This window comes from Stegodyphus dumicola, chromosome 8 (assembly GCF_044657685.1).
Source record: "Stegodyphus dumicola isolate Sdum_Otavi_A_Nest chromosome 8, ASM4465768v1".
Lineage (NCBI taxonomy): Eukaryota > Metazoa > Arthropoda > Arachnida > Araneae > Eresidae > Stegodyphus > Stegodyphus dumicola.
The window spans coordinates 191,316,182-191,341,452 of record NC_140775.1 but is presented as its reverse complement, the minus strand read 5'-3'; the positions used below and the strand labels follow the sequence as shown (position 1 = coordinate 191,341,452).

Genomic DNA, 25,271 nt, shown 5'->3' with positions numbered 1-25,271 from the left:
TCAAATTCACCAACAACGGATGCATCATAAACTCACTGAAATATACAAGCTATTATCGTCTTGGAATTCAACACATTAAGCAATTTTCATTCAAAACTTTAAACATTGCACATCCTTCGATCGCCACATGCAAGAAATAAAACCTTAAAAAATAATTAATAGACCCGAAAATGTTGAATAAATAAAATTGAATGAAAACATTAATAAATTGTAAACTTCACGTCATCAGAAATATAACATTCTCCCACCAACAACAGCTTAACCTCCTGCAAATGTTAAGCAGTAAAACTTTTAAAAACAAACACAGTATTTCAAAATTAAATTTTAAAAATATAAAAAAATCTGAAGGTCTCAGATTTTAAATTACGTAAAAAAGGGGTGTTATTTTAACATTTTGTGTTACTTTTATTTATTAAATATCATGTTCTTTGCACTTTAACCATAAAATTCAGTTCAACAGCAATATCGCAAAATAATTTTAAATTGAGTCTATCTTGAAAATTTCTGATTGCTCGCTTTGAAATCGGCGAGTTTGTTAATCAAAAATTCGTTGAAGTGTTACAAAATATGAAATTGATAATAAAACAAATTCCATATTCCAAATTAGGGCTTCCAGATGCCCCTATTCGGTGGAGGATTACGTTTGTTGTACCTCTCATCATACAGCGAGGATAAGTCTAGCAACAGCTGCAGAAAGAAAAACTTGGCAGTGCTGGAATGGCAACAGCGGATGATATTCTATAGATTTTAATATTTTCATTTTGAGTCGATGTTTCCTTTGCGATATTATTGCATTAAAACATTTGAGTTTTGGGTGAATGAAATGAATCCCCTGTCCCGCTGCGGATATTGGTAAAATATATTTAGAAAATTAGCTGCATTGGAAAGGATGAAAACTTGTGTTTGAATTTGCGGTATTTTCCTGCTAAAGTTGCGTCAAGTTCAGAATATTATGCCAGGCTTATTCACGCTGGTGCAGATAAGTTCAAATTTTGTTAATTGTGTTTATAATGTATAACTTGCAAATATATGAATAGGATTCTATTAAATAAACATCTATAATTCTGGAATGGTGTTTTAAAATTTTAGATGTAGAGTATTCACATTGCTATTTCGGAGCCAGTGGCAGTCAGATGTAAAGTAAAATTGTTTTTGCTCCAAGACATAACAAAATGGCGAGCCAGCCAGGATTGCGATCCTGATTCAAATGTGTTGGGATTATTATATTAATATAGTTGAGAAAGTATTGTGTTTGCTATATTATATTATTGTAGAAGTAAATATTAATTTAATTGTTATTTGGAAACGTAATGCATTTTATCGTCTGCAATGTTGAATTTCGTATTTGTATTCGAATTAGTTTCAATTTTCAATTGAAATGCTATGCGCTAAATCGTCTGCAGTGTAAACGTAGAAAAGGTTATGCGTTAAATCTTCTGCTGTGATATTCAAAACAATTTTGTTTTGCTGTATTATGAATCTTATGACATATTGTTATTTATTTTATTATATTGAGTTATATTTTTGGAATTGCTGAGTAAAGACGTTTTTGAGGATTTATCGGATTGATGATAACATTACAGATTTTGAGTTTTAAGTGGGTCTGCATTTAAAGATAAAATGGATGTTGATATGTTGAAGAAAAAGCGTGCAACAGCACGCAATGCCTTTACTAGGACGGCTAAGATTCTAAAAACCGAACTTTGTAAAGATGTTCAAGCAGATAGAGATGTATTGAAAGACAAAATTTTGAAGTTGCAGATGATAATTGCTGAGTTGAGATCTTGCGATTCAGAAATACTAGATTCAATGATTAAGGGAAAAGCCGCTGAAGATGATGTGGAAACAGAAGTCATAGGCTGCGAAGAATATTCAGATCAGTTTATCACACTTAATCGTCGGGTGAAAGAGAATATAGATAATGCGGTTGACCGTAGTGTCAATACGAGTTCTAACACGGATAGTAGCACAAGTACTTCTAATGGAAAACGGTACAAGTTGCCGAAAATTCAAATTAAAAAATTCGATGGACAATTATTAAGTTACCTTACATTTTGGGGTCAATTTAAGAAGATCCATGAGGATAAGGAGCTTAATGACGTTGAGAAATTCCATTATTTAGCTCAATCAATGTTACCCGGAACTCGGGCTAGTGAGTTGATAGATAGTTATCCTTTAACGGCTGAAAATTATCCGAAAGCCATTTCTGCGTTTGAGGAGCGTTTTGGAAACAAGGAAATTTTAACTGAGATATACGTGAGGGAATTGTTAAAATTAATTATCCAAAATGTACGCTTACAAGGGAAAAATCGGTTGCCGCTAGTGTCACTGTTTGACAAAATCGAATCCCATCTCAGATTTCTAGAGTCTTTAGGCTTAGACCTGGATACTAATGTTTCCTGGTTATATCCCATGGTCGAGTCTTGTCTGTCTGTTGAGATGCTTCGAGTATGACAGAGAAGCATTTTGTTCAGTAAAGAAGGATCACGTCTCACAAATCTCCTGGAATTTTTGCGTAAAGAGGTCGAAGGAGGGCAGAGAGTTAAACTAGCTAGGTCTGGATTTGAAATTTCTTCTACTTCGCGCAATGAACATTCTAAAGATGTAAAAGTTAAGACCAAAAAACCAATCGCTAGCGCAGCAAGTCTAGTGGCTGTCAAAGAACAAAAATGTGTTTTTTGCGGAAAAGCTCACGAAAGCAAAGAATGTTTTACAGCTCGATCGATGAGCTTAAAGGAAAGATTAGATAAATTAAGAGAATTAAAATGCTGCCTCCACTGTCTTAAACCTGGGCATTTTGCGAAGAAGTGCCCACAGTTTATTCAATGCTATTTGTGTAGGCGATCTCACCCTATAATTTTATGCCCGGAGGTATCAGAAAACAATGCTGACAATAAGGAAAAACGAAACGAGTCAGTAATGGTACAAAGTACGTCTTCTCCCTTATGTATGAATGAAGTCACTTTTATGACGTTAATGATTGAAATAGTTGTAGGCACAGACAGTAAAGAAGGTGGTCAAGTGCCTCTTGGATTGTGGATCCCAACGATCTTACGTTTTACAATCCACAGCTGAAGCTTTAAATCTGAAAAGCACTTCCTCTGAAACTTTAACTCACGCGTTATTTGGTGGAACAAGGACTGAGTCAAAAATTCACAAGAGATATTCTATAGGTCTAAGCCCGGTTGGGAAAAACAAAGTGTGCCAATTTAGTTTTCTGGATCAAAATACCATTTGTGGAGGCATACCATGCATACCTAAAGGACCGTTATTGAAGGAATTAAAAAGACACAGAATTTGGATTTCAGATGTCGGTGAGGGTCATCCGGAAATAGAAATCCTCATAGGGAGTGATATTTATGGGCAAATACTTACTGGTGAAGTAATTCAGCTTGAGGGTGGTTTGACAGCCATAAATACTAAACTGGGATGGACGCTGTGCGGGGAATCGAAAGGAACGATTATCCAAAGTTTTAAGGGTACCCCATCTATGTTAGTAACTAATCTTCTTATTCAAGACATAGAACCTTCCTTTATGTGGATGTTAGAAACTACCGGCATTGCAGATGATGTGCAAAGCATTTCCAGGGTCGCAGAAGATCAAGCAGCGAAAGAGCAGTTTCTTAGGGGCCTTCGCAGAACCGGAGATGGTAGATATTGCGTGAGTTTACCTTGGGCTCTAAAATTCCCTTTAACTGGCATATTGCAGAAAAGAGGCTCTTTGCTACTACAAGAAAATTGAGAAAATTAAATAGATTTCATGAGTATAGTACAGTATTTAACGAATGGCTAGCGGAAGATGTCATAGAAATTGTCCCAAAATCAGTAAAGAATGACGGAGGGCATTATTTACCACACCATCCAGTAATAAAATTAGGTAGCCTCACTATCAAGATTAGGCCTGTATTCGATGAGTCGAGCAAAGTCGTTGGTTCGCTTTCGCTAAATGATTGCTTGATAAAAGGTCCAAACCTTGTAGAAGAAATCTCAGCCATTCTAATGCTGTTTAGGGAAAAGGCAATTGGTGTAACATTCGATATTAGGCGGGCCTTTTTACAGATTGAGGTAGAGCGTGAGGATCAAAATTACTTAAAGTTTTTGTGGTGGGTAAATAATAGAATTGAAGTGTTTCGTCACAAGAGGGTTGTTTTTGGGTTAACTAGTAGCCCCTATTTATTGGCAGCTGTGATTTCATTTAATTTGTCCCACGTTTCACCTGAATTCAAAGCTGTTGCGAATAAACTTGCCAAATCATTTTATGTTGACAATTGTGTCACGTCAGTCGATGATAACGAAGAGCTAAAGGTTTTTATGAGCCAGTCGATTACTATTATGGCAGAAGCCAAAATGGATCTTCGAATGTGGATTTTTAATCATTATGATGATCAAGAGTTAGCAGCTGAAGATAGTGATCCAGTCTCCGCAGTTCTAGGCTTGCAGTGGGACCGACGAGACAACAGCCTTACAATATCCGTCCAAAGAGAAATCGTTAAAAGAGACTTATCAAAAAGGAGACTATTGTCTCTAATCCATGCTGTTTTTGATCTGCTAGATTTCTTTGTGCCTGTCATATTACCTGCCAAATTAATTCTTCAAGAAGCTTGGGCAACAAAATCGACCTGGGATAAGCCATTACCGGATGAACTTCAAACAAGATTTGAGAGATGGTACGAAAGGTTGCCTAGTCTTTCCAGCCTTAAATTACCTCGTCGCATGGGTCATGGAATTAAGGATTCATGGACTCTACACGTCTTTTGTGATGCCAGTCAAGCTGCTTATGCAACTGTCATTTACTTACGAAGTAAGGAAGAAGACAAAGTTTTCGTAAAATTCGTCATAGCAAAATCATGGGTATTGCCCTTAAAGAAAATAACTATTCCGCGTTTGGAGTTGCTAGCCTGTGTTCTAGGTGCACGCTTGGCAAGGTATACTGTTGAAACACTGTGCTTAGTCGATGTCCCAATATATTACTGGACAGACACTACTGTGGCTCTTAGCTGGATACAACGAGAGGAAAACTGGGGAGTACTTGTGAATGATAGAGTAAAGGAGATTCGGAAACTCTCGAAGCAGGAATGTTGGAGACATATGCCTGGGAAATTGAATCCGGCAGATGATGTATCTCGTGGCTGTACGCCTGAACATTTGCGGCAATGCAATTGGTGGGAGGGCCCCGAATTTCTGAAAAGCTCTCCGAAAGAATGGCCAGACTTTGAGTTTACTCCAGACGAAAATTCTGTTGCAGCAGAAATTAAGAAGAGAGTGATTGTCAATTTGAGTATAAAATTAGAAGATTCTGAGTGGTACAAACGTTTTTCGAGTTTTTCTAAAATAGTTCGAGTATTCTGCTGGGTTCTACGCTTTACTAATAAATTCCTAAAGAAGCCCTCGTATTCTTCGGATACCTTAACAGTAGAACAAAAAACTAACGCCGAAACATTTTTGTGGAGTTTAGAGCAAAGGAAGCACTTTCAAGAGAAAGGAGATTCCGTCCATGGATTAGTGGTAGTGAGAGACAACGACGGAGTCCTCAGAGTCAAAACTAAAATCATTGAACGTGATGATGAATTCTGCTTCCTTTATCCCCTGTTGCTTCCGTCCAAGCATTATTTAACTGAATGCCTCATAAGAGAGTATCATGAAAAGAACAGTCATGCGGGAGTGCAGATATTAGCTGCTAAGTTAAGAGAGCGATACTGGATCATTTCGTCGAAACGTAATATAAGATCTTGCGTAAGTCGATGTATAGTATGTAGGAGATTTACCGCTAAGGCTTTATCTACCCCTCCGATCCAGTTACCCCTTATCAGAATAAGAGATTCGGCAGTCTTTGAAACAACTGGAGTCGATCTTTGTGGACCTTTACTTCTGAGACCAAAGAGTAAAGCTTGGATCGTCTTGTTCACCTGCGCCGTATACCGGGCAATTCACCTGGAGCCTGTCACCTCTCTGAGTACCGAAACGTTTCTACAGGCTCTGAGACGGTTCATTGCCAGACGAGGCCGTCCTGCGACAATGTATTCAGATAACGGAACCAATTTTACCGGAGCAGACAATGCTCTGAGATGCCTGGATTGGAGAAAAATCACAGGAAACGAGTGTTTTCCAATAAAATGGAAATTCACCCCCCCCCTACGGCTGCGTGGTGGGGGGATGGTGGGAGTGCTTAGTTCGTTCCACCAAGACTCTTCTCGTGTGAATTCTAGGGAGATCGTCGGTGAATTTCAAGGAGTTACCGACCGTCCTGTGTGATGTTGAATCCACATTAAACAACAATCCTTTAACATACATCTATGATGATTTGGAAGAGCTCGTACCTCTGACACCTTCCCTGTTTTTGCAAGACATAAAACAAGTGGGGGTACCAGATCTGGATTACATCAATTCCCAGAAGCTGAATGTGCGTGTAAATTACTGCAATACGTTGAGACAAGAACTGAGAAGTCGCTTCCGCAAGGAATATCTGGCTCAACTAGTGCAGAAGGCAAGTGCTTCATGTCAAAACCTAAAGGTGGGGGATGTAGTCCTCATAGAACTAGACAATAAAAAATGTGTAATGTGGCCAATGGGCAAAATTGTAAAAATATTCAGTAGTAGAGATGGGGCTACCAGAGTGGTACAGGTAAAAACAAGCAGTGGATATTTGGTAAGACCAATCAAAAAACTGTATCCACTAGAAGTTTCAACTACCAGTGATCCTGTGCTAACTCTGGCAACTGAAAACAGATCTAGATACGGTAGACTCTTAAAACCAAGGACATGCTCTTAGACATAATGTACAATATAGACGTTTTGGACTTACATTCTCTTTTCTTTAGCAATGACTTTAATTAGAAGTTTATTCTTTATTGATCTCATTTTAGTATGATCTGTCATATATATTGTATGTTAACCGAGTTTCTTTTATGTGCTTTCTAAACTAATACATAGTACTGTTTTGTTTTATTCGTAATGTTAGAAAATTTTTTGCAATATCTGATTTTGAGAAAATCAGGGTGGGAGGATGTTGTACCTCTCATCATACAGCGAGGATAAGTCTGGCAACAGCTGCAGGAAGAAAAACTTGGCAGTGCTGGAATGGCAACAGCGGATGATATTCTATAGATTTTAATATTTTCATTTTGAGTCGATGTTTCCTTTGCAATATTATTGCGTTAAAACATTTGAGTTTTGGGTGAATGAAATGAATCCGCTGTCCTGCTGAGGATATTGGTAAAATATATTTAGAAAATTAGCTGCGTTGGAAAGGATGAAACCTTGTGTTTGAATTTGCGGTATTTTTCCTGCTAAAGTTGCGTCGAGTTCAGAATATCATGCCAGGCTTATTCACGCTGGTGCAGATAAGTTCAAATTTTGTTTATTATGTTTATAGTGTATAACTTGCAAATATATGAATAGGATTCTATTAAATAAACATCTATAATTCTGGAATGGTGTTTTAAAATTTTATATGTAGAGTATTCACATTGCTATGTCGGAGGCAGTCAGGTGTAAAGTAAAATTGCTTTTGCTCCAAGACATAACAACGTTATTCAAAATTTGAGGTACCGTTGTTTCAACACAATGCAAGAAACACCATACATTTATGCAGATTCTTCACTATTTAATTTCTTCAAATAACGAAGGTGATAATATTTGGTGACAACAGTTTGAAAAGTGAAATGGACATTCAGTGTGATTAGACACAAAATGAAAACAATAGTCCTGTCCCTCAGGGACAAATCCCCTTTAGACTAAAAAAAAAAAATCTTCTGGCTACACTAAACACGCACTCAGTAATCACCTAAATAAAGCTCTAGGTTTGCCACAGGAAAACATACAGCAGGAAACCACAACTAAATCAAACTCGCGCCACATTAAAATCTCTCGCCAAGTTTTGCACTCGCCCCGATTATGGAAGATCAACAAATCAAATTATAAATTTGGAAAAATATGGTTTAAAACGACAATTTTAAAAATAGAAATTTAAGTTAAGTGCCTGAACAGTGTTGTCGTCCATTATGACAATGTTTGACTCTTTATTTCGATGAATATCAAACAAAGACTTCTTCAAAAAGGCTGGGATATTTTGTATCACTCACCCTTTTCATCAGACCTTGCCCACTCAGATTTTCATCTCTTCCGGTCATTTCAAAATTCTCTGAATGGCCTTAATTCACTTGTTTGGATATTGCAAAACAGCACATTGATAACTTCTTCAAGAATAAACCTAATGACATTTTTAAAAAGACCCGGAGAATTTTTGCCGGATAATCGGCAAAAAGTTCACAGAACATAATAGTGCTTACGCGATTCAACGAAATTTTCTTCTTTTGTATTTACCATCAAAAATCCTCAGGACTTTTCGGTAACCCGAGTTCCTACCACTGGCAGGGAAAAACTACTTTCTGGCAACAGCAGGCTAGCTTTGTAACTGTCGTTTCAAATTTGAGAATAATCACAAATGAAAAAAATTTGCCAGAAGACTGCCCCTGATTCTTCAATAAAATTATCAGCCCGATAAAAAATTAACAGGCTGAAACATTCACAAAAATCTTTTTTTTTTTTTTTTTTTTTTTTTTTTTTTTATGATTTTGTTGCTAACAGAATTTTTATAGAAAGTTCAAACTTCGGACCATATTCGAAGACTATAATGTAAATGATATACTGAGCCCTTTTTTTACCAAAAATAAAATATTTAGTACATGACAAGACACTTTTATAACAACTTGCTATGTCAGCTTTTATTTTTTAATAAAGAAACTAAAAACTAGCAAGACATTAATGTGAAATATGATCGAAATTGCCAATTATTATCTGTAATTTTATTGATAAAAACATCACTGAAGATAAATAAAATTTTATAATGAATGTTTAAAAAAAATACTTACCCACACTTGTAACGTATGCCATGAATCAGTTGATCACAATTGTCACAGAATATATCTTCATGGACCACATCTCCTACAATAAAAGTTCTTCAATGAATTTTTATTAACTAAAAGTATTAAATTAATAAACATTTATTTTAATAATCTAAAATATCTAGCAATACTTGGGAAAAAATTTCAGAATGTTTTTAATAACATTTGAAATTTTAACACTATCATATTCAATCAAAACATAAATATGGTTAAATAATAATGATCTATAAAATTAAATTGTAAATTTAATCTTGAAACTTTTTTGTACTTTCTGATTACCTACATACCTGGTTTCCAAAACTGATAGAATTTCCATGTTTCTGGTATATTTTCAAGTATATACACACACAGACCAATGACCAGACCATGTATGGATATACCACGTGTTTTGAGTACATGCTTTAAAGTTAATCATTATTTCGCTGATCAATGCCATCCCATAAGGATGTTTTTCCCATTTGTTATAATAAATCATAGGTCTCCCAAAATGCTTTTTATTATAACAAATGAAAATAAAAGTACCTATGAGCCATGGTACCATGGCCATAATATCAAATATTTTTCTGCATTTTAGAAAAGTTGCCAACAGATTGGTGACTCACTGGTGAAGTTTTTGTGGGTGTGTGGATAATCAGAATGTACTCCTATTCTGATGGTTACTACCATCTTACATTCACTAATTCTTGATAGGATATATATAAAACTTTAACTCATCAAAATATAAAAAGAGGAGCATACATACCACAGAGATACATGACATAAAATTGATTGTTTCACAAAAATTTATATTTTAACTTATTAATTAAGAAATCTACAAATAACATTTTTAAAAATTAATATTTTTAATTTAATTGTTTAACATGAAATTTTCAAAAAGTTGTAACTTTCTATCTAATTTGATTTAATAACAATTTTTAAAATTAAAAAAAAATATAATTTTCTTTAAACAAACCTCTAAAACATGAATGATTTTTATCCAGCCTTGCTGCTATAACTCCTCTGGGTATCTGAAATTCCCCTTGGGCAAGAAGTTCTTCCATCACTTCTTTTTTTATCTCTTCTTTCATCTAGCAGACGTATTTCAACAATATATTGTTAACATAAACAAAATACTTATATCACAAATATAATATTAAAATTAAAAGATGTTGGAGTACGATCATAAAGCAAATATTTAAACACTCAGCCATCAGATAAAATGGCATTGAATTTTTTTAAACTACAAAAGAAATCATTTCCAGATTTAAAATTTACAAGATTTTAGCTGTTGAAAAAAAAATTACATTGCATATCAGAAGAACTGCCAATAAATTCAAATAACTAACCTGGCAAATTGACAAGGCCTGCCAGCCTCTGCTTAATGGAAGCTATTTATTTATTTATAGCAAAAGCAACTTCATGGAATCAGAAAAACACAATGTTAAAAGTTCACAGGAAACTGCTCAGTATAAATAATGAATAATGACAAACAATCAAAGATATTTTGAGGGAAACTGACTCATATTCACATTACACATGGCAATAACTATACCCATGCGACCAGCTCCTTTGGCAGGATTTAAACCTGCTATGTTCAGTGATTTTACCACTCAGCTCCTGCTGGGGATTTTAAAAAATTAAATATTTCATTTACTAATTAATTTTACAGATCACTAAAAACATTCAAATAACCGCCATTACACAAGTAACAATTTAATAGCACTATCAAAATAATTATACTATAGCCATATAAGGAAATATTTCCCATAACAAAAGTAATAAATTTTAGCATATTTAATACCTGATACCAAATAAACTAGGTTTAATACAGCCAACTCCTGATTTGCTAAGATAATATCAGAGATAGCGTACACAATTAACTTGAAGTCAGTTAATAAAAGAACAGTTTAAAACACAGAAAAGATAAATAATCTACATTTTGATTAACAGAAAAAAAACTATTAACAATTTTACTTTTTATTTTCAAGCAGTTTAAACTGCAGAATAAGTTGATTTAGTTAATTAAATTAGTATTCAAAACAAAAACCATACTGTCAATCAAGAAAAAATAAACATCATCATAAATGAGGAAAAGTTTCAGTTTATTTAATTATGGCAAAGCACACTAGGGCTATGTGCCTAAGGGGAGGGATGGCTTCGTGGAGGTCTTTCTAAGGGAAACTGGCTCGTATACACGTTACACATGGGGAAAACCAGGAAAACACCCATGCAGCCAGCCCGTTCGCGGGATTCGAACCTCGGACCGAACTACCAGTGTTCAGCGACGTTATCGCTCGGCCGCTGGTGGGCCCAGAAATGAGACAAAAAAGCTACAAATGGCACTGACCTCTTAAATGGTAGCTCAATGAAATATATTTCATTCTGCAATAGTAAGAAAAAAAAAAAAAAGTCTTAAAAATTCAGTAGTCCAGTTCTAAAATTCCCATGCCTGACACTGCATTCACCTTCTCTACAAAATAGGAAGCCTATTGTGTTAAACCACTTACCCTGCGACGCTGACACCCAATTAATATTTAAAGTATCGCATTTGCCACTGTGGCTGGTACAAATGTGATGAAATTAAAAGATAGTCCTTTTTTAGTTTATATGCACAACATTCTTCGAAAAAGAGGTAGGCAGCTTTGTTCTTCAAGAGAACCCCCTGAAGGGAAAAATTCCTGTGATTACTTCTTTTGTAGCACTAATTGCTAGTGGTCGCTTTGATAGGGGAAGGAAAACATCCTTTGCTGCGAACCTCCTTTGCTCAGGGTAATCATATGTTATATATTTTAAATAACTCAGTATAAGTTTTTTATCTCGAGGAAACTCGGGACGAAAAACAAATATTCACAAGAGAAATTAAATTTCATTCAAATGCAAATATAATAGTCAGTCGGAGCTTTTTGTTTTTTTTTTTACTGTACAATGTTTATATCTTCTTGATTAAGTACAATAAAATTATACATTCTTGTGGATAAAAACAATTCTCAAATATCGCCTCATCTGCTATCAATGCCATAATCCTATGAAATTTTCTTTCCCTTTTTGTATTTTCAGTAGACAGTTTTGTTTTACACTGATCTTTAATAATTATAATTTTCCTAGCATTCCACAATTAACCTGATTATTTCTTGGTTGTTTTTGGCACAGGGTCTCTTAACTTGCCCTCAGTTTAAATACATTTGCATGAACAACTATGAATATTTCTTAGGAAGAAACTTCACAGCTACCCAAGAGTGGCGTTATCGCTTGTACAACTGTTGCAGCCACACATTGAGTGGCAGAATCTAGGAGCAGCAAATGTTTCAAATTTAAGAAAAAAGTGGACAACAGAATTTTGAAGTCATGTAGTTTGCACCAGATGGCAAAATGTCTAGTGCCGGCCCTGCAGCTACCATAAGTATAACACAACAGTTAACAAAATTCCTTAATTTGACTGATACGCAGTCGCATGGACCTCCGATCTAAGGTTCTACACCAATCAGACTAGTAAACTTACAGCACTCATCTTCTATAACAGGTCTGGCAAGAGAGTGGATTTGCCACATTTCTGCACTAGCGAAAAACAAATGGTTGCCGATCTGCACACATGTAAGAAACTGTTAACGACGCAGCTGGTTTTTTGTAATCGCACTTGTATAATTATTATGCTCACTATTTTCAATCTACCATCACTAAAAAAAAAGTTATTGTTGATGTTTGAGGCATTTTTAGCAACAAGAGCTAAACTATAGCTACTAGAGTCAGTAAAAAATTAATTTTCCAGTATGGTTATATGTATATATTTTTAATAAACTCCTAAATAAAGTGCTTACGTAATTATACTAAATATAATAATGTAGATATTAAATAAGTTCTATTGAATTAGGTTATTTCAAATAAATTGCAGACAGCATTATATTAAATACTCTAATAAATAAAAATTTATATCAAATTTCTTCTATATTTATATACTAAATAACTTGTGTTTCACAGATATTGAATGCATTGGCAATTTACCGTGTACCATGGTCAATTTAGTTTTCATGAATGTTAATAACATTTAACAACAAATCACACTTTCTTATGCCCGAATTGCGCCAATGCCATTTTTTGTCACCAACAGTGCTACAGGAGAGTAGTAGCAAACTTACTTTTCCTTTTCTTCTCCTTTAAATCAAATATTTATTAGTATGGCAATGTCTAGTGTTCAACTCATGGCAAAAATTACACTAATCACTAAGGTTTCATAATTAAGGTACTATAAATCATTTATTGTGGTCTCCTCAAGAACTATGACACTCTCCTCAGCTAGAAAAGTAACTGCCGACTCTTTATACTTTAATTTTCACAGAAACCACATGCACAACAGTATTTACCTATCCTGTATCAATATTTATGCATCCTTTTTCCCCTCTTTAGGTAATGATAAAAACTTCCATACACGCTTGCTGAACTCGGATTTGCGGAACACTATTACAAGCATATGCAGAATTTTGTTTCCTTTTAATCTGTCCCTGCTGAAATTTCATTTATTGTGGGAAAAGAAGGGTTAATCTCTGGATTATGGTAACTTGGCGATTTTTTGGCGAAAATTTGGCAACCAACCCTGCTACAGCAACCTGCTAGTTTTTGTTTGGACGCCATTTTGTTTTCACAAAGTAAAGGCATGGTTTTTTTTGTTTTCTTTACTCAACATTTTTTCCCAACAATCTGCTAGCCGAATTATACTTATGCTAGAACTTTTATGGAACAAAAGTGCTTAATCATGACGAGGATTAGGTGCGAAATTGGGAGAAAGTGCAGAATCACAAACTGCTTGCCACGTTTTTAAGAATTGCACATACACAGTAGCCATGTACACGTCGACTTATTTTTACTTAAAAAAACATCCCAGAATTGCACAAAAATGGCATTGCGCAAACTCGACTTTATCCATGTACACTGCTAAAGTCCTAGCTAGTAACCTTTATCGCCTTACCAAAATGTCGCCAAACTTCCTGTTACCATATTCCAAAGAATAGCCAAAAGAAGTCAAAGAATAAACAGAGAAATGATGCCAGAAGAACTGGATGATCATAACACCAACACACAGTAAAAGTAGTGATAATCAAGAAGATAAAATGCCTTTAAATTGCAAGTTAAACGAATTTTAGAAAAGGCCCAGGAACTCCAATTCTGCAAAAGATTAAATCAAATGAAAAAAGCAAAGGACACTTTCTGAGAGGGACTGAAACACTGCACTCCTTACCTCAATTTTTTTTAAAGAATTGCCATTAGTCACTGTGCAAAGCAAAAATAATTGGCTTTAAAAAACAAATAATTTTATCACATACTTAGTAATAATTCTTTAAAGTAACTTTTATTATCATTATTATTACAATGATATTTAGGTTTGTTTAATTATACATATTATAGATTATTGCACTATCTGAATTATGCCTAACATTTTTCCCATAAAAAGTCAATTTTGCAAAACAGAACTTTGCCATGCACGCAATGTAATGACATAACCCTCAAGTTTGACAAGTGTTTATTGCACAAATTAACTTTTTTAAATCTCATTTTGCTCAATAGATAGCAAAAATAGTCTTATTTTCTATATAAAAAAGCTGACAGGAATAGATTAGAGTAGACTGAAGGGTGCTCCTTGTATTATCGCGAAGTTGTTGTTTCATTTATTGTAACCCGAGTAGATGAATATTACAGAAACCCTATTATAACGTTGGAAGATACCGGCACTACGGAGGATATTTTTCATCCAAAGGGTCTATGTCTCTGAAGGACTGTTGTTTTTGATTTGCGATTTTGCATCGGAACTCCATACGTATCACTTTTCACATCATTGCCACCAAATACTATCGTCCTGTATTATATTTGAAGAAATTTAATAATAAAGAATCTTCATAAATGTATGTATGTTTTGCACAATATGATAAAACAACGGTACCTAAAGCCATCCAATTTTGAATGACGTAATCCTACTGTGAATATGGGCATCTGAAAGCCCAAATTTGAAATTTGTTTTATTATCAATTTCATATTTTGTAAAACTTTAGCGAATTTTTTATTAACAAACTCAATGATTTAAAAGCGAGCAATGGCAACACTCTACAGGGGGAGGAGGCTTTTTATCTCCAGCGTGCGGAACTATGTATCAAAAAATTCTAAAGATATGCTCATTTTAAAATTATTTTGCAACATTGCTGTTGAACTGAATTTTATGGATTAAGTGCAAAGAACACAATATTTAATAAATAAAAATAACATACAAAACGTTAAAAAAACGCCCCTTTGGATGCAATTTAAAATCTGAAACCTTTCAGATTTTTTCCCCCTCTTATTTTTGTGAATTTATGCGCCGACACCGATATACGGATTCTAGTTCAGATCATTTTAGGAAGTTTGGGGATGCTGTTAAGGAATTTTGTGTGCCACAGACTGAAGGACTCAGAAATTTCTAAATAAGGTAAGTGGATATTTGCTTTTTGTAGTGCTTAAGGAGAATATTTTTTTTTTTTTTTTTTTTTTAATTTTATTGTTTGATTTAAAATGTAGTTTATTGAGATTATGCATTTTTTGTTTGGCTCTACTGTAGAATTGGGTGCTACTTTTGACTTTTTAAGTTAAAATAGATCGATGTGTACCTGGACAATTGAGTGGGCAATGGCAAGTTTGTGCAATTCTCTGATGTTTTTTTAAGTGAACATCGGTTGATGTGTTCATGGATAAAGTCAAAGGAGTGCACAAGTTTGTGCAATTCTCTGATTTTTTTAAGTGAAAATAGGTCGATGTGTACATGGATACCTCATTTGATTCTTTGACTTTATTTTGTCTTTGTGTAGCAGCCAAAATAATAAGTCAAAGAACTGCACAAACTCGATATCTATATACTGCCAAAAATCACCAAGAGGCACCCGTAACTATATTTTTAGCCAGGAATATTAACTTGGAAATAAAGAATAGTTCCGAGGTATTTCCTCTTTAAAAGCAGACACTATGCTTAAATGGGAAAACAAATCATCCACCATGTCATGTGCAAATTTCAAATGTTGCCAAAGTTTTACAGAGTGACTGCTTTAATTAGGAAGTATCCCTTTCCCATCGGAGCTATAATTCCAAACTGCAAAAAATTGGAAATACCACTGTCAATCAAAAGTACAAGGTCAATAAATAAGGTACTTTTCCGTTTCGCCGGTGCAAATCTCGCCAAGCAGACTTTATTGGCGACAACATACATTATACACACAAAAAATATTTAAAAAATGTTAGTCCTAAGAATTCTTTTTTTGAAGGCATAAACATTTTAATATCGCTTAAAATTTTATAAAAAGCCAATAAATAAAGACAATAAATTTATAAAAAGACATTAATTTAAGAATTTACTATGCTTTCATGGTTCAACATCCTGTTTCGCCGGTTCATATCACGTGACCCCAAGCGATCTCTTCTCACGTATACTACTCTACAAAAATATAATGCTCTCAGTAATTATCTACATTAATTTCAAGTTAAATCTTAACTTGGAATACAAGTTTAAATGCAAGAAATACTTCAATTCGTACGAATAACTTACTCAGAAATTATGTAAAACTGCAGTGCTTTACTTCGCTAATGCATTCTCATTAGAATTGATGAATTTAACCCTTGACTTTACCTTTTCTATATTTTCGGCTTCGGGTAAGCGCTGTGATTGCATCCTAATTGATTTAATTGCCGAAAATGGCCTTAGACATAAAACTGAACTATCTGAATGAGGCGTAAAAGGTTACCAGCGAGAATATTCCGTTTGGCATCGGTTGTACCATTATTGGCGACTTCATCGCTTGCGCCGGCAAAACGGAAAAGTACCATAAATAATTTTGCTTAAGATATTTTCAGTGCTAAACAATTGTTAGCAGATAAATCATTTTAAACATTCTGACAACTTCCTCAGATACTATAAACCAGTCTAAAAATTTCAAAGTTGTCTCTTTTAATATTCTTGATAGTTTTAAGTTGTTTACTAACTATGCTATTGCAGTTAATAAGCTTTTCCTCTCAAAAAATCTTCACTTTTAAGAAGTTTCTAACATTCTAGCTCTTGCAAAATTTAGTTGTATTCCACCGTAAAAAATTATTACACTTCAAATTAATTTTGAAAATACCAATTTCAGTCCTTAAAATATTGCATTATTTTACAAAATATGTGAAATAATTTTATTTAATGCTGAATTTTTGCTTATAATGAGTTCAAATCGTTTTCTACATCTTAAATTTAAAGCTCTGAATCCATCTTAATAAAATGCAAAGATCTGGATTCTCTCCACCATTTAATAATAGTACAATATTGATAGCAGTACATTTTTAAGTGATGACAATATACTTAAACTGATACAATTTTTTTTTTTTTTTTTTTTTTTTTTTTTTTTTTTTCAGATCAATATTTTAACTACTATTCTAGAATAAAAAGAAGAGGGCAAATACTGTTTATTATATATATCAATAAAGAATTTTTCAAGTGAAGTGAACAAAACATTTACAACAAATGTAATTTTTTACTTCCATGTTAATGCAGTCACTGCACATAATTATCAAAAATGGAAATGACAATTTGTAACAAGCAAGTTTCTTAACCATTCTTTTAAATACTACAGTAAATTTTATAAAATTAACATACTTTTTTAAGATGTTGTATCAGCCATGCTGGAGCAGTCTCAAAGCTGCTCGATGCTTTTGCAACGTCTTCTTTTTCCATTGCTTTAGAAGCCTACAAATTGGGAACAAAAAAAATTACTACCTTGTTATTAAAAAGAAAATGACCTTGTTATTAAAAAGAAATCTACCATTTAGAAATAATGTTTCTTAAACAACATACAGCAACTGATATCAGTTACACAAAATAAGATAACCCTTAAAAGTTACACAAATAATATGTTCTGTAAACCTAAACCTTTAATATAAATAAAAGTTGTTGACTACTGCAGTGTAATTTCCTGTAACACTACAATATTTAATACAGTTGGTGATCGGTTAAAGAACAGCTCAGACAATGAACATTTTCACAAAAGATTTTTGCGTTCGGATAATGAACACATATTCGGATGACGAATTAAAACAAATTCTAAAGAACACTTCTCGGCTCTCAGAGCATAATGTGCAGAGTTGCCAAAACCAACGGACTAAAAATCTTTTTTCATCTCTCTTGAATATGTTGCTTGCCTATTAAACTTAAAAGTTCTATATTGGAAAAAAATTCTTTTTTTTTTTTCCTATAGAATATTTATAGTCTAAAAGTAGATCATCAGTTTCAGTTTTGATTTCATTCAAAACCAAAATTGATTTCATTTTGAGCACATCCCTTCCCCTCGTTGCAGGTGAACTAAGATGACATTGAAGAGCTCAAGGATGAACTGATGACAGACCTCCAAGAAATCTTGAATGAAGAACACCAAGAAACACAGCAAAATGTTTCTCCTTCTAAACAAGAGGAAGATGAAAAGGACCAATGCCAACATCTTCCATTAAAATATCTTTTGAAGAAGTGGGAGGATGTTTTAGAATAGCACCCAAACCACGCAGATGTAAGCAGGCTTGCGGATCTTTACAATAACAATGTTATTAATCACTTCTGGAAAATTCTGTAAAAGAGAGAAAAGCAATCGACATTGGACATGTTTTTTAACGCCTCCCATAAACAAAAAATGAAAAGGACTGATTAATATGCAAGATTAGATATGTGTATTTTTTTAATAAACTTACTAAGAAATTATACATCCTTTTTTTAATTTAATTTTTACGGTCTCCAGAATGAATTTGATTTCACAAAAAAAAATTCTATACTAAATCGATGATCAGTTAACGAACAATTTGGATAGCGAACATAGTCTTGTAATAGATTTTGTTTAACTGATTACCCACTGCATATATACACTGCCCGACAAATGCAACAACATGAAGATTTGGCTGCATAAACAGACAAATTTTGGGGAATATGTTGCAAAACGTCATGCAGGTGATCTAAGATGCAACCTGGTCACATTATAGCACGAGATAAAAGGGGAGTAACCCGTGGACTAACCAACAGCTGCTACTCCCTACTGCTTAGGGAATCCAGAATTTCGAGAAGTTCAACATTTCAGAAAGCACATATAAACGAAGAGATGCCTGAATAATGATACTGCAGGCAATTCTGGCAAACAGACAATTTGAATGTTTGACCAATTCCAAAGAAAATATCTTTTTTGATGGAAATAAGTTAACTCCATGAAAATAAATTATACTGCCTCTTTTTAGTTTTACAATATGTGGTAAACAGTAGATAAATTAACTTTTCGGTAGAAATAAAAATTTACGTAATGTATTATCAATTTATTTTTAATGCTACAAAACAATGGAAAGAAATTTGGGCTAATCTTTGGAATATGGTAACAGGTAGGGTACTTACGTATTAACGTAACCAGGGCAAAATTTGCATAAATCACCAAATTTGGTGACCCTACTTACGACAACCCTACGTGTTATACATAGTTTTTCGTAAATACAATGAGTTCGAATACAAGTGAGTTTGAAAATGCTGGATTTCTGTACGGAACTGTTTATCACAAATATAACTTTGTGGATCCCAACACGGGCATTCACACACAACATGTAGAGCACATGTGGGGCTCAGCCAAATGGCGCAACAAAAAACAGAGAGGAACAGCCCGTCATCATCTTGACTCATACCTTATCGAATTTATATGGCCTCAAGCTGTTAATGGCAAAGACGGTTTTCAATCAGTGCTAAAAGCAATAGCCAAAAGATTTCCGCCGAAAAAATAATTCTGCAACTTATTCAAATTCGAAACTGGAAGGGTTTAATTGCTATTTTATATTTTAAAACAAAATAATATAAAAAACTGTATTAAAAATTATCTGTAATTAATAAATGTACATTTTCTTTCTATTCATACTTTTTTACTCAAACTTACAAATCGCGCCAACCTGGTTGCAATAATACGTAAGTACCACAGGTAGTTTGGCGACATTTTGGTAAGGCGATAAAGGTTACTAGCTAGGACTTTAACAGTGTACATGGATAAAGTCAAGAGTGTGCAATTCTGGGATTTTTTTTAAGTGAAAATAGGTCGACGTGCACATGAATACCGTGTACGTGCAATTCTTAAAAACGCGGCAATCAGTGGCGATTCTGCACTTTCTCCCAATTTCGCACTTAATCTTCATCATGATTAAGCCCTTTTGTTCCATAAAAGTTCTAGCATAAGCGTAATTCGACTAGCAGATTGTTGGAAAAAAATTTTGAGTAAAAAAAAAGCCTTTACTTCGTGAAAACAAAATGGCGTCCAAAAAAAACTAGCAGGTTGCTGTAGCAGTGCTCGCCAAAAAATCGCCAAGTTACCATAATCCAAAGATTAACCAATGTTTATATATTGATTAAATATATAATCATGGAAATTTCAGAGTTGACAATATTTTACGGCGCTCTTGCAGTTCGGATTTGTTTACAAATTGTTCGTCGCCAAACGTTCGCCAAATTTGCCGTATTTCTATTTCGTGCTGATCATGTTACCTTAATCCGAAGATTAACCGAAATTTGTTTTGATAGGTCACCAGTGTTTTATAGTCACTTAAAATCAGTGTAAGTGACTAAGAAAGTCACTGTAAGAGACTAAGTCACCAGTGTCGCTATTTTAAGTATTTGCTAAGTATTACACCCATAAAGTTTGGATTAAAGATGGAACTCATATTTAACTGGACAAACCTTGATCTTTAAAAATCAAACATTTAAGCATAGATTCCATATCACAGTCATATTTAAAAAGATTATTCTGCACAGTAAATAGTTTTAAAAAGTTATTTGACAGCAATTTCTAGATGATGTCTGATAGCTAAAGTGTAAATCATGGATACTGTAAAACACCACTTACCAAAACAGATTAATTTATCTTAACATGGAAAAGCATACAAAAGCTATCTGCCTATGGAAAGGAACACCTTTAAGGGCAGTGAGCTTTTTCAGAAAATTAGCTCAAAATCCATGAAAAAATTAAACACTGGAAAATCTATGAAAACCAACTATGCAGCCAAACTGTTCAAAGTGGGTTTGCACTACCAATATTCAGGGATCTAAACCACTTGGTCACTGATTGACCCAAATAAACTGTAAAAGTAAAAACCAATGTTTTGCAGAAATTTAACTAGCAGGTTTAATATTTGTTTTCCTCACAATTTTAAACTAAATTTCAACTCAATCATATATTGTAAAGGGTTCAATGTACGACGGTTTATTATTTTTATGATTTTTTTTTAATTTTGAAAAAGATTGATTTTTGATTATTTTAATTACAAGAATGACTGGAAGCAACCTAGGAAATTCAGTAGCTGGGAATTACCCCACGTGACCTTACATGAAACAAATGAAAAAACCTTTTAATTATGCATCACAGTAATTAATGCAACAACTAAATAATGCAATAATATAAACAACATTGTTGAGTTTCAGATTTAAAATATTAGATGACAATGATCTGATTACATTAATTTATACAATGCTACAAAACTTTCATTTGGAAAACAAAGGGAAAAAAGTTTCATGTGACTATAAGGACGTCAAAATGTATCTACGAAATATTATTTCCCCAAAACAAAAGCTAGTTCCAACATACGAATTATTATGCAATATTTAAGTCATCAAAAGTCATTTCTAATTTAAATAAATAGCGCAGAAAAGGTACTTCCCAAAACATAAAAAAACGCATACATAAGACAGAACTGTTCAATGAGAAAGTACTTTCAATTTCAATACACGGAAAACGGACACTGTCAGGCATAGCAAATAAGCCTAACAATGCTGTCCATATCTAAAAGAACATAAAACATATAACTTTTGAAATTCAAATGCAAAATATACTATCGATTTTCGATCAATAACTTATGACAACCATAAATACTTTCATTGTTCCCATACAGCCGAACTACTTGAATGAAAACAATTAGCCGTTCAGATCATAATTATCAAAATAAAAAGTGAGAAATTAGTAGCCTTACCATAATTTCGTGAAGACTAAGTAACCTTGCCATAATAATTTCGTGCAGTCTATATTGACGAATAATATTAAAGATTAACCATAACGAAGACAAAATTTAGTTCGTTCCTTCAAAACAAAACTCATACGTCATTCTTCCTATCTTATACGTCTACACAGCAGTGTTGCTCGATGGGAATTATGAAACACCGTACTGGAACAGGATTTCGGAATGTAGTAATTCGTGACGTAATTCAGAACCAGCTGAGAAAGTGGTAAAAAAACTTACTAGTCTGCATAGCAGTGAAGGTAATATTTTTTCATACAATAAGGGATGTTTGCTTTCGAATTAATACAGCAAAAAATGAAGATAGTATCTAACAGCCAATATTGTGCAACCGAATGATGAAATATTTCGCAAAAAAGTGTTTGTTATGAAAAATAAAAACGAGATGATTTGGAAAATCCATTTGATATGAGACTACATTCTAACACTAGGATAAAACAACGGCTTGATGTTCAGCTAACTCTTCATTTTTAATCACAATAGTAAATCGAAATAGTTATTTTATTCATCTACAAATAATACAAAACAGTAGAACTTTAATATGGAATATAAGTAGATCTAACAATGAGAGAGAATGAAACGGATTAATTTATATTTAGCATATATGATATTAAATATTTAAAAAATATATAAAAACAGAGAGTACAAAAGTATCTACAAAAGTAATTTGTAATTATTTTTATACTCTAAAATATACATCAGTTTATTAATTATATGAATACACTAAGTTCTCTAACCACATATATAGATATCGTCGGCACTACGCCCAAAATCGTTGTTACAAGGTAAACCATGGAGGGGAAAAAAAAAAAAAAACTCCTTTTTTAATATATTACAGCTTTTCCACAAATATTATTATATTCTCATAAAATATGCAACCTCTTAGCAAAGCATAAAATATCAATAAATAACAAAGAAAATGCACATCACAGAAAACAGCAAAAAATGATGATTTGTGGTTTTGAGATGGAAAATAGTTTTAAAAAACACTTTTTTCCAATAGTTTAAAAAACTAATAAAAGCATTCTACAATATTTGAGGTAAGATAATAAGGTAGCGGATTACATTCTTGCATCACAGGCTTTCTTCACTGATATTTTATTTACATGGATAGATTCCAAATACCTTTTTTTTTTTCCTTCATAAATCAATGAAGTTAATTAGCAACATTTCTTTTGAGCTCATATTCTTCAAACAGGAAATAAATTTCAAATATTTCAGCATACATGACAAGCTCTAAAACTGCATTATGAAAATGTCTTATTTTTTTCCCATGAACTTTTTATTGACACATCAAATGAACTGAATTTGAAAAATACCTGCTTGTGGAATTTGCTAACAACAGAAGAAAATATGGTCGAATTTTTGCAGGAATACCGTATTTTGCCACAAAATCACTAGATGAAACAACTGCTATAAATCTGTTGTTATAGGGAATATCACTAAATTTCCACTATTACAAAACAAACATTTATCAACTTTTAATAAATTTATTGATTGATTTTTGGTACAAATACCTAGTCAGCATGTTAAAATACATATGTAATAATATTTATGTATGTAAGTAAATTTTTGCATTCATGAAAAATTGTGTCAAATTGCCCACAGGGGTTTTGATATACAAATACCCATATTTTTTATAACATACTACAGAAGACAATTCCTGCTGGAAAATGGTTACAAGAAATAGATTCCACTTACCATACCTATTAGAATAAAATTTTGAAGTGCATTATTCCCCAAAACATATTCTTCTGCTAGTGTTATTGAATAAATTACAGCTTAAAAATTAAGGGAAAATACTTTATTTTCTTGCAACATTTCAACAAAATTTTATGAATAACTACACATTTACAAATTAATTGTACTGGTGGCCATTGTAATGTTTGGATTACTGAAACGACATTTTAAAGTTTTTCTTTCATTCATCCTTACAAACAAACTTCCACTGAAAACTCCTTTAAACTTTTATTTTGCTATATAATGTTGAAAAAAAGATTAATTAATGCAACAACACTGTGCTCTAGTTGAAATTTATTTTCAGAATTTTTACATTAATGAAACAAAATTATAATTTTGTATTTTTATTTTATGGTGAAAATATTCATTACATGTGCATAGCCATCTCCAAACATGCAAATAATGCCCATACATTCAAACAGAATTTCTCCAAAGAAGCTCTAATTTTCTGCCATTGTAATTTTTAGTTTCATATCAAAGGGAATAAACTGAATTCAAAATGAAAATTTTGTGAAAAATATAAATTATTTAATTTTATATTTTTACTGCATTGATAGTAATAAAATGTTAATCGCTTGTTAGATAAGAACATTTTAGAATTCTACTTGAAAGTTGTATTATTTGTATGATAAAATACATTCTATAAATCTACCAATAGTATATTCATAAAACTTTATGGAAAAACATTAGCTTCTCGATCTATAAAACAGGGCTACTGTTTGGATTAAAAAGTTACAATGATTTATATCAAATCGAAAGAATATGCTCAAACAAGTTGACAGTTTAATGCCTCATTAAACCGAGCCAGAAGAGCTATAAGTACACCAAAACTAGCACAAGCAGTTATTCAATTTCGTTCTTTATGAATGTTATTTTATTGCCTACACTTAGCTACAGTTTAATTTTCAAAATGCAGAATATCTTTCCTTTTTCTTCATTATTATTACTACGTTTTAGTGAATGTCAGCCTTTAGCTACAGGTGCATTTTGGAAACATTCCTTTAGTAACATATGACAAATATTTATAATATAACTTAATATTATGTCTTTTTGTGACATGCTAAGTAACTGCCTTATACATATATCTTCCACTTACGAATGTAAAGACTGTTCTCTGGCATAAGGGCTATTTCTTTGAAATTAATAGATAATTTTCTATGAACTTTGTTCTTTTTATGGATAATGATCCCCCTATGCAAATGTTTCAAAGTTTCATGTTTCAACATATGAAACATTATTTCTTCCCTATGAAAATGTAACATTGTTTTCAATGTATGGACTCGTACAGTAAATTGAACATGAACTACTGAATATTAATTTCTTTTTAATTATTGAATATCCGTTTATATTAATTATAACCCTCCAAATGAGATATTCAACAAATGAGTAGCCAATAAAATCCTCACGTTTCACAAGTATGGTACTCATATAGAAAGGTCCGAGATAGTGTGCTAAAAATTTTCACTTAGTTATTACAATCACCCAAGTCATACAGTAGTTTAGAGCTCCTTTATGTAGTGCCAATGTTGAATACCAGATGGCATACAGATTGCTCATCATCTAATTCCTTTAATGTTTTGTTTTGTGAGTTGGCAA

General features: G+C 33.0%; 1 protein-coding gene across 2 annotated transcripts in view; it reads right to left on the bottom strand.

Moving 5' to 3' along the window:
* Positions 1 to 25,271, bottom strand: part of LOC118184692 (next to BRCA1 gene 1 protein-like) — an 81,049-nt gene that overhangs the window by 40,510 nt on the left and 15,268 nt on the right. Inside the window, exons 1-4 of one of the 2 annotated variants that reach the window (XM_035354408.2) lie at positions 21,891 to 22,048; positions 17,521 to 17,610; positions 9,856 to 9,970; positions 8,871 to 8,943 (exon numbers count right to left, since the gene is read on the bottom strand). In XM_035354408.2, the coding sequence (XP_035210299.1) occupies positions 8,871 to 8,943; positions 9,856 to 9,970; positions 17,521 to 17,610; positions 21,891 to 21,923 (311 nt within the window). In that variant the 5' untranslated portion in view covers positions 21,924 to 22,048. Of the gene's footprint in view, positions 1 to 8,870; positions 8,944 to 9,855; positions 9,971 to 17,520; positions 17,611 to 21,890; positions 22,049 to 25,271 lie in introns of those variants that run through there. The other variant, XM_035354407.2, reaches the window with a different exon arrangement.